We start from the raw sequence: 10,964 nt of genomic DNA, 5'->3' as shown, positions 1-10,964 counted from the left end.
AAGCTCATAATTTTGAATTCCATAATCTTCATCTCCCAGTTATTACCTGGGACAGACATGAGATTCGGAGAACAAATCTGAAGTGTTCCAGGTTCACCTCAGAGGTTAGAAAAGGGATTTTTTTTTCCCTTTGTTGATCTTCCCTGGTGTTGCAGATGATTACTTTGTGAAAAGAATGTCAAGATATTTCATAGGACAGAATCAAGGAAATTCAGACTTCCCAAGTGTCTGCTCTCAGGGCAAGCTCTCTGTCCCCTCAAGCAGGAGCTCTGGAGGAAAGTGAAATGCCACTGGACTGAAAAATCAAATATTAAACTCTCTGTGCATCACTGGCAGTGCCTGTAAATAGGAGCTCGCAAATTGTGTGCCCCTCTTAGGGTAAAGCAATACTAAAATACAGAATACTGCTCTGTGCACTTGGGTGAAATTTGCCTGCAAAGCACACATAACCACTGTGCAAAAATCAAACACAAGGAGGAAAAAAAATCTGCCTTCTGTGACACACACACACACTCTTGAATTCTTCAGTCATCACAGGATTACACATGAGGCAGAAAGAATAAGAAAGCTTGGTAAATGTGACGAAGAATTAAAAAAAAATTGAAGAAAAAGAAAAATGGGAGGGGGGGAAAAAGTGAAGAGGTGGAGAATTCTGAATTCTGAGAAACAGCGGCGTCCAGCTTGGCTTTGGATACAAAAGAAGCTTTTTAAGCTCCTAACACATGGTTTTCTAGCAAATAGAAAGTTAGCATGGCCATGAGTTTTTCCAAACAAGGCATTCAGTCAGGAAAATTATGAAATCAAATAAATATGAATTACTTCAAATGCAGTAGGCTCATGTTAAGTTAATTGTAATTAATTTGTAAGTCAGATTAAGCAGTAGAATTATTATTCCAAAAGATGTCTGTTATAGACTCCACTAAATGGACACAGAGTTGTGTTAAGAGTATTGTTTTCAGCTGGAAAAGTAGTGTCAAGAGAAAAATGAGGATGAACTTTTTTAAAAGCAGTTTTATGTCTGGTTTCCAGTGCCACTGTAAATAGGCTGGATAGGGGAAGTGAATGAATTGCTTTAGATGGTTTTACAGGCACAGACATCAAGCACCAGACCTCCCTGTGAAGGGCTGGCCTGTGTTCCACCCACTGAGAATCCACTCTGACCTGCACCAGCACACTCTGCAGGGCTACTCACACGGGAAAGCAGATGGGAGGAGAAAGGAGGGGAAAATAAATTACTTTTATTTGTATTTAATAAAATTTGGCCTACAGGCTCGGTGTGACTCAGTGCTGAACATCTGGGACTGATCATAGGATCACAAACTGAGAAGTAGTCATCTGGCTCCTAGAAATAAACACATTCAGTCCCTCTGCCACAAAGTTACTTCCTTAATGATAGAATGCAACAGCCATTTCAAGTCCTTTTAATCCTTTTTCAGCCACAGTATTTTTAACTTTTTTTTTGTAATTTTTAATATATTTTTTCACTACAGATGGTGGTAAATTGCATTTGACCTCGGACTGGCAGCATTTGGGATTGCCCACAGAACTGATTCACTTTTCTCAAAGTTTTCTGGTGCAATGGTAGCCTTACAAGTCCATTTTTTGCTGATTCCATCCCTCATGAGCATCATGGGAGCAGCACAGTACGTGATGCAGGATGCAGCCCTGCTGAGCTACATTGACCAGCGTTTTCTGTCTCTGGAGGTATGTGCCTGATGAATCCTTCTGCAGCAAAAGAGGCTTGAAAATGTGTGGATGTTCCAAGGCCAGGACAGTCTGTATGACATATCAAATCAGGAGGGTAAATTTCCAGCTTTTTGCAATGAATGAGTAAAATTGTTGCTAAAACTTTAACTGTAATGATCCCAAATTAGCACATCATTTGTTGCAGGATATAATTTCATAATGTTATGGTTTTATTCTGTTATCATTTGTATTTTTTTAATGACACCACTGAATTTAGCTAAAAAATGTTTATAGAGAGCTACCACAGACCATCCTAGGAAGCAGCATAAACATATTGTCACCAGTAGAAGTGCTGTCAAATATTTAGTAGCAAGGAGATAGAAATTTATCAGGTATTTTTCCTGTGTGCAGATATCCATGGAAGGGTAGCTTAAGATACATTCATGCAAACCAGCAGTGCACCTGCACTTTAAATAATCCTTTAATATCTGAGAGAGTGAAATGCAGTCATTTCAATTCCTTGAATTCCTTTCAATTGCTTATATAAATGTACCAGTTCTTGCTTTTTTTTTTTTTTTTTCTACAGTAAAAAGCTACCAGTACTGCAAAATACCTCTTCAGTGTTGGTGCCTTATAATCATATATTGTTTATTTTTAATTATTGACGTGTTCCTGGCTCCTGGCTTGCATTTGCAGATTTACAGAGAAGCTCCAAGTTTCCTCATTTGATGTTCCCTTTTGTACAAAGCCCTCATTAGTCTTATCTTCTCAACACAGAAAGATTAATCTTCTCAACACAGAAAGATTAACCTGATATTCTCTTCACACTGTGTGGGTGGAGATTTAAAATTTCTTTGGCACTCTAGGAGTAAGTTCACCTGGCAATTCCTATTCCTTTGGCACCCATTAAAAATGAGGTAACCTGTGGCATTTGGTGCAAGAGGCACAAAAGTAACAGGACAAAGAGTGAGGCAGATACTGAAGACAGCACTTGAAAATATTTAAAATAAAGGTTTTGTAGAATGTAATTAAGCAACTTCCTGGAGACTTATGGTCTTGTATAAATGGGGGAGAGAGGAGGAAAACATAGAAACCACAGCTCACCAACCAAAGATCTGCTCAAATTCCTCATCTTCCTAAAGTGGCAGCTGAACTACAGTTTTCAGGGCACCAATGAAGCAGCTGCATTGCAACAGAGAACCATATTACTTACCTTAGAAAACACTGACAATTTGAATTTAGGTGTAAAGATATAGTTTTTTGGCTTTCTTTGTTTGGGGTTTTGTTGTTTGGTTTTTTTGTTGTTGTTGTTTTGGGGTTTTTTAAAATGCAGCCAATAATTTAAGGAAAAAAACCAAACACTAAACACTAAACTTCCTCAACTATAGTATTTGAGTATTTTCATTTTCACCTTTAAATAGGAAAAAAAAAATAGCCACACTAGACGAAAAATAGATTCTACCTTTGTCAGAAGAGGTATATTCATGTGACATGTTCATGGCTATAGATTTCCTGCAGAAAACTTTGAGACTGCTTCACCAGTTGTCATATAGGAGTTCCATTAAGTTTATGGAGAGCAAATCATCAGAGATGATGAGACCTTCTATTGTAAATGCAGGTGAACCTGGTGGGAAGAAATGACGATGTCTGACTCCAGTTCAGAAAGCAGAATGATTTCTTTACTATAACTATACTATAATTACATTAATATACTATTTAAAGGAGAAAACAAAACTACAAACCTACTTTTTCTAACTACCATATCTAACCAACTCACAACTCATGACCCTCTCTTGAGAGCCCAGCCCCAGGTGGGTTGGATTGACCATCAGGCTCAAAGAATCCTCACCAGAATCCACCCAAGCTCTCACCCCAGATAAACAATTCTCCAAACACATTCCACATGGGAAAAACAAGGAGCAAAAATAGAAATTATTTTCTCTTTCTTCTCTCTGTGTTCCTCTATGAAAAATCCTGAGAGAAAAATGTGCCTACCACACCCTTCATTATCTCTGGCTGCTTCTATCAGAGCAGTTTTCCTTCTTTAGGCAGCAAAACAAAGTATCTGGCTGTCAGTAACCACGACAAGTTAAAGAAATGTGGATTTTTGTCCAGGCTTTTGAATTTTGTGCCAGTCTGAGATGTCCCACTCACACAGACACCACTATTGCACCTTGGGCTGGAATAAGTGTGTGCAGGGCAATGGGAAGGAGGGAACTGCAGGGCTATGAAAGCAATGGGGAGTGAGGTTGTGGTGTCTGTCAGAATCTGTGATATTGATGATTCCCAGATTGTAGAAAGTCTCTGTCTCTCAGCCCCGCTGCCAAAGCAGAAGCCATAATTGGTCTGTGCTGGTTTCCAGGTTGTTTATTCTGTTTATCTCTAACATGTTCTGCTGCCCTGCCCAGCTCTGTCCTGCAGGGCAGCGTGTGGGGCTCTGCCCTCAGTGGGATGTTACAAACATTAAATACCAGAAACTCCCTGGGCTGGATTTACAAGAACGTGCCAATATCTGTCACCTACGTTGGACAGTGTGTCCCAGCCTGAACCAACAGAAAAATGCCAACACCACAGTGAGACATGGAGGGCATGAAGGAGGAGAAAAAGGACAAGGCACACCCAATTTCCTCCATCTTGTCCCCTTTGGACCCCTCATCTAGAATCCTAAAATTCTACTTTTGCACCCGTGCCACACTTAATTATTACTGATATCAAACACTCAGAGCTTGTCATTGATCCTGTAAGATTGAAAACTCTTTTGCATGGCCAGAGATCACAGCCAGTGTCTCTGGGGGCTCTGTCCAGGGGGGTTCCTGACCCCTGCCAGGGCAGCCAGAGGGAAGCCCTGGACTCCCACAGGTGTCCACAGAATATCCACGTCTGTCCATGTGTTCTCTTCCCGTGTCCTGCCTCAAGAAGAGGCTGCAGAAATGCAGCCAAGACGTGCTGGAATACGCGGATGAGTTCCGAGAGCTCTCCAGGGCGGTGCTGTCCCGCCTGGCAGGGCTGAGCACCGACAAGGCTGAGCTCCAGGGGGAAGTGGAGAATTTGCTCAGGAGGGTCGAGCACGCCCAGAGGGACATCGACTATTTTGGATCTGTCACGGACTCCAACGCCTGCGTGGAAGTGCACGAGGACCTGCTGAAACAGCAGCTGCTGGAGGAAAAAAAAAGGCTTAAACTCATGTTTAATGCAAGTAAGAACAGTTTATTTTTCAGAACTTTGCTGTGAACAGTCCCACGTGTGCATGCTGATACAGGGATAACAGGTTTTCATTAGCTGTGTGAATAGCACAGATTATTGCAAGGGGGCTTGCGCTGTGTAAATGCTAGATTTATAAAACCCATGTATATGCAAAAAAGATATGGGAGAGAGAGGAAGGAAAATACAGTTCAAACATTTACTTTGCAGAAAAGCTACTGCATATCAAATTAATTCTCTGGAAGTTACTTTTTATTATAAAATAATAAATAGGGAAAGTCCTCTGAAGATATGCTCTTGCAAAGTTCCAGAAAAATACATTTCTGAGTACTGCAGCTGTACTAAGGAATTAATGGTGGTCTTTCTTTTTTGGATTAGGCAGGGGCAGAACCTCAACTTAAAAGTACATTAGTTAGTTAACAAAATACTTAATTCACTTCTACAGTATTTACCTGCTTTACTGTCCTGCTCTCTCATCCTTCCTCTCTTTGTCCCCTCCTTTAATAAGAGAGCACACTGGCTTGGCCACAAGCAAAGCTTAGTCCTGATTTGAAAATTAGGTGTTATGGTGCCCAGCATGAAGAATATATGCACAATCTGTAATTTTTTAAACAAATGACACTTTATAATTATCTTTACCTTAAAAAGTTGTGGTATGGATATAAATTGTATAATATAGACATGTTTAAAGTAGTCTGTTTTCTTTTCATAGTACTAAGAAATTAAGAGTAAATAATAAGAAATACAAACTGAAATTTTTAAAAAGTGAGTAAAAGAACTTTAGTATCATCAATTATACAATTCCACTGACTTCAGCAGAATTAGGCTGATTTAATTTTACTCAAAAGTTTACAATTTCTTCTTTGAACTTTTCAAGCAAATCATTACTAGGGTAGATGCTTACTGAATCAATCACCTATTCTGTTACTGAGTTCTCCTCATACTCTACAATTCAGTGCTCTGAATATCAATAGTTTCTTTTTCCATTTAGAGAACTTTTGAACATTAGGCATTTTTTTCAGAGGAAAAAAATTGGGGATTTTTAAATTGACTGTGTTTAAGGCACTTTGAAAATTGTATCTTTCTGAGAGTTTCAGAGGGGAAAAATTACTTTCCATTTTCTTTTGTTGGAAATTATTACTTTTAACTTTATTGTAGCAGCTCATGGTAACTTTATTTTTGATTTGTCCTCTACTGTTAGTACTAGTCAGATGCTTTTCCCAATTAATTTAATGTCAAAAGTATTCCCTGTGCAGATTTTACAGCACTTAAAAAAAGTAGGAAGATCCTCAGCTCTGGAAAATAGCAGCTCTCCTTCTATGCTGTCATGTCTTACCAGACTCTGATTATTTTTGCTGAGTCACTTCTAAAATCTAGCAGAAAAGAAGGTTTTTAAGTCCAGCTTTGTTACTGGGTTTGGGTCATGTTTGCACAGAAAACAACAGAGAAAAATCTGGTTATTTCCCCTACAGAGGAAGACACTGCTAAGGCTGCCTAGGGGTTTTGATTCAGCAGCTTTAATTTTTTCAGTCTATCTAACCAAGAAATGTTAGATTTGAGAGAGCTGTTGTGGCTTGCTCAGGGAAGGCACTTCCAGAGTGAGGACTCCCAGGAAAAAAAAAAACAAACCACGCTGTAGCAGCAATATCCAAAAGCTTTGATTAGAGGGTATCAGTACACACAAATTACACAAAGATTGCTTTCTACAGGCAACTGGAGTCCTGCCACTGACTTCAATAGGTTCGTATCAGGCCATAATAGGGGGGCTGGTTTTGCTTTCTCCATTTCATCTGCTGCCAGAACTTCCTGCCTTAGAGCTTTGTTTGTCCTGTTCACTGAAATGGCTGCACTCCACTGAAAGCAATTCTTTCAACTTCAAATGCTGTAATTTATGGGTGCCTTTGGTAAACAAGCTTGTTAATACGCTTTGCAATAGTTTTTTTTTTGTTTGTTTGTTTTTTCCTGTAAAGGATGCTGCTTGATAAAGATCTCAGAGTCTAAATGGCTGAGTCCTCCCAGGCTTGGTGCTTTCTGGTCTGAAATGTCCCTGCAGAGTGCACACAAAAAATGTGAAGAAGCCAGAGCTGTGACTTGCTCTCTGCTGGCTCCAGTTTTAACCCTCCAGCAAAGTAAAGAGCTGGGTGGCTCCAGCAGCCAGCTCCTGGCACAGGAATTGGCAGCACAGACATCACACCAGCTCCTTCAAAGGCCACCTCAGTGCATGCACAGCCCTGGCTCTGTGATCTGTATTTTGCTCTTGCTCCTTTGTGTGCAGGTGTTGAGAAGGGGAATGCAAAGATAGCCCAGTTTTTTGGCTTTCAGTTATGCTGATCTCTTTTTATTTCTATTTCTACTATAAATGCATAAAAAAGAGGCTATGTGAAGATTAGGCAAGTCCTGAAATAAAAATACTATACTGTCGCCCTGATACTTAAGATTTTCTAAAGCCTTCTGAGTTTACATTCTGTTAGAAAACTTTCTCACACAACTTTCTGTAAACAACCTATTGTTTTACATTCCTTCATAAAAGTGAAGAAACTTAATATACTAGAACTTTGTCCAATGTCTTTGGAGAGGTAGCACATTCACTCTCCAATCCACTATCACCTTTAGAAAAGTATAAAAGTTAGAATCAGAAAATAAACGGCCTTTTATACCTTGCAGATAGCAGTGGCTCGTGTTGTGCTTTCATGTGTCCTATAACAACACTATACATATGGGTAATGGATTTTAATAAATCTGATTACTTTAGTTATGTTGATCTAAACCAGAATCAGTTCTCTGAAGTAAAAATTATAGCCCTGTAAAAGGACAGACAAGAATAATCACAAAATCACTAACTGTGCTCTTGGTCTCTTCTCAGACACACAAATATCCAAATGTTTTGGGTAACACTGATATATTAGAACAAAACCCACCACTCTACAGGTAGGTGAAGATACCACAGTTTTCTTAGCAGGAATATATCCCATAGAACTATTTTCAGCACTACTTACCATAGCCACACTGCTGACACCTTTACTGATATATTGACTCAGGCCTTAGAGATGAATTAAAAGTAATTCAAAGAAAGGAAACTAGAAAATTTACAGATATTCTAATTTTCTTTTTCTTTGTCTTTGGTTACTTCCTTGCAGGTTGTGACCACATGCTTGCAGGTATTAAGTCCCTGAAGGTAGTTAAGAAGACTGGAGGAAAGCATGGCTCTTGGATGAAAGATCCTGGCAAAAAGCACGGGAAGATTTATTTGTTAAGCGGCTCTGTAAATAATGTGATTTTGGAATTTGCAAATATCATGACTTTCATGGAAAACAATCAGACTCTGAAGGCTCGCAGGGTCCCCTTACCACTGCCCTGGGAAGGAACTGGCCACGTCATCTATCAGGGTTTCCTCTTCTACCACAGACACGGCTCCTTGAACGAGATCGTTAAATTCAACATCCAGAGAAGAAACGTGGCTGACCAGATGCTGCTGCCAGGGGCTGGGAGGATTCCTGCCTACCAGCTCTCTCCACAGACAAAAATAGACCTGGCTCTCGATGAGCAGGGGTTGTGGGCCCTCCATGCAGAACCAGAGACCGGGGGGAACATTGTCCTCACCAAAATCAACGCGGTGGCCATGGCGGTGGAGCACAGCTGGGACACGCCCTGCAGCAGCAGCGGTGCTGAGGCAGCCTTCATGGCCTGCAACACCCTCCACGTGGTCTACAACTCTCCTTCTGGGGGCTCCCCCCGCATCCAGTGTGTTTATGATGTTTTGGGTGCTCTGAGTGCTCCCACAAACCCAGGGCTGCATTTCCCGAAACGCCAGGGCGGCCACTCCACCATACACTACAATCCTAAAGAAAAGCAGCTCTTCGCCTGGGGCGATGGATCCCAGATCATTTACAAGCTTCACACAGAGCAGAAAGTTTAAAACCTTTAGCATCTTTTCAAATAGATCTAAAAGCCACCAGTCCCAAGTCAACACAGCCTTTTTTATTAAAATTACATTATTCCATCTAGTACAACGTTCATCCATTTTACATAACTAAAGACTAACATACCCCAGTAATCTTAATGCCCAATAAAAAATATGTGAAGACAGAATTAATACAAGTTACATGATGACTAAATATCATACATGCACAACCCTTCCCTGTCCTCCCCCCCAACTTAAAATCTAAGGTTAATTTAAAAACCTAATAGCCCATTTAGATGTGTTCTCTTCCTATTGAAAGTATATTTTATGCTTCAATGCCATGGAAATTGAATCAGAAATTCTTCCTGTCCAAAACTCCAAAATACAGTTTGACAACCTTCCCTACTCTGAAGATCACTACAGAAAGCCTTCTAGTAAGCAATAAAAAATCACACGCTTCCAGGGAAATTAGAGATCATTTTTAACAGGAAAGATTTGTATATTCCTACACAGAGTGTAGAATATACAACCCCACAAACATGGTTTATATTTAACATGAAACTCTCATACATCATATCAAGGCTATTACTATTCACTGAACTTCTGGAGTATTTCCATGAAAATTCCACACTTTTTATCCATGTAGTTATATCCATAGCACAGACCTCTGTTGATCCTGCCAGTACATTAGCTGCAGCCCAATATTCCCTTTTTACAGCTTCAAGTTGCCACTTCTCACTATTTTTTGAGCATATCACTGTTTGTGTGTCGGAAGGAATGTTCCTAGGTGAACTCTTCTGTATCACACACTACTTTTAAAGGTTTTACATGTCACTCTGGTGTTTTTTTCATTAGATCTCTCTCAGCATCTACTTGTGAGGCATTTTCCCAATGTTTCATGTCACTTCCATTGTTTATAGCAGAATCTTTCTTATCCTGTCCTCCACCTCCAGGAAAAGGTGGCTCAGATGAACACAATAGTGCAGGTGAGGGCATGGCACTGCTCAGTCCTGGACTTCTGAGCCACAGATGGACACCAGGTATTTTTGTTTCAAAAAAAAAGTTAAGCAATGTTAAAAAAAAAGGTTTTTAATGTGAAATACAGGTATAGACTGTATTATTTATTTATTTCAATGACAGCTGCATGTCTAATAGCAAACAAACAAGGAAACACACCAAGAAGTCCCCTCTGAAAACCACAAATAATGGTACTTGAAAAGCAATCCACAACTGTTGCCACAGAAAACCCATTTTGCTCATTACGCTGAGAGAGCTGTTGTTCTGTTCAAAAATAACTTCCAGAGAACAGCCAGACATCAGGGAATGATTTTGAAAAGGAGTTCCAGAGTACAATTAGGAGTATATGGGCTGCTGGGCTGCACCAGTGATACTCTGCCTTCAGCAAAGGGAGCTTCATCATTCACTGAGCAGGCTCAGTGACTGGAGCACTGCTCCTGTGTCACAGCAGACACAGGGTGCACAGCTGCACACATCCTCAGGCTGGGCTGGCACTGCTTTCCTGGGTTAAAGGCAGTATTTAGCCTTTTACTCCTCTCTAAAATTACAAACATGTATATGCAAAATGGTATCAGCCACCTCTCCAGTGAGAACTTTTACTGGAAAGGAAGTGTAATTTTCTTCATTGAAGAAATAAAGTCTTTGGGTGCAAATACGGATTAAAGCTGCTTTTTAGAAAAGGGGTTCTTGGGATGTGCTTTGTGCCACACTATTACACAGCAGCGAAAGCCTATGTTACTATTCTCCAGAAAGATTTCAATGTGCAATCCTCAAAAGCTCAGGTAGGGTCTTCTCTGAGCCTTGCTGCCCTGGAAACCCAAAATTCACAATTAAATAAAGCCCAAGATGGGGTGAAGCAGCCAAACATCCCATCACCAGCAAAGGGAGGCACAGCCAGCCTGCACAAGGGCTCCCAGCACTCTGTAAAACAACTGCTCACTGTCAAACCCAGCTTCCCCATCCCCTGGCTCTCTGCCAGGAGTGTGAGAAAATCCCATGGACTCCTAAGGGACAAGGCAGAACAGGAGCTGGCATCCTTGGGGCCCCTGTGCCAGCACCACACAGGGAGTCTGTGGGAGTGTCTTGGTTTGAAAAGAAAGGAGTTTGTGAGGAAGGCAGGAGCCTCCTGTGAAATGGAAAAGGTAAACCCCCTCCCTCC

At 40.6% G+C, this 10,964-nt stretch overlaps 1 protein-coding gene across 1 annotated transcript; it reads left to right on the top strand.

Moving 5' to 3' along the window:
• The first annotated feature begins 1,389 nt into the window (after positions 1 to 1,389).
• Positions 1,390 to 9,402, top strand: OLFML1 (olfactomedin like 1). Its single transcript, XM_021527611.3, has 3 exons — positions 1,390 to 1,704; positions 4,603 to 4,882; positions 8,025 to 9,402. Exons 1-3 carry the CDS (start codon positions 1,579 to 1,581, stop codon positions 8,801 to 8,803), a joined length of 1,185 nt encoding a protein of 394 aa, XP_021383286.3. The 5' UTR covers positions 1,390 to 1,578; the 3' UTR covers positions 8,804 to 9,402.
• Positions 9,403 to 10,964: the final 1,562 nt, after the last annotated feature.

Source organism: Lonchura striata, chromosome 6, assembly GCF_046129695.1.
Source record: "Lonchura striata isolate bLonStr1 chromosome 6, bLonStr1.mat, whole genome shotgun sequence".
NCBI lineage: Eukaryota > Metazoa > Chordata > Aves > Passeriformes > Estrildidae > Lonchura > Lonchura striata.
This window is presented reverse-complemented; position numbering and strand designations above follow the sequence as displayed.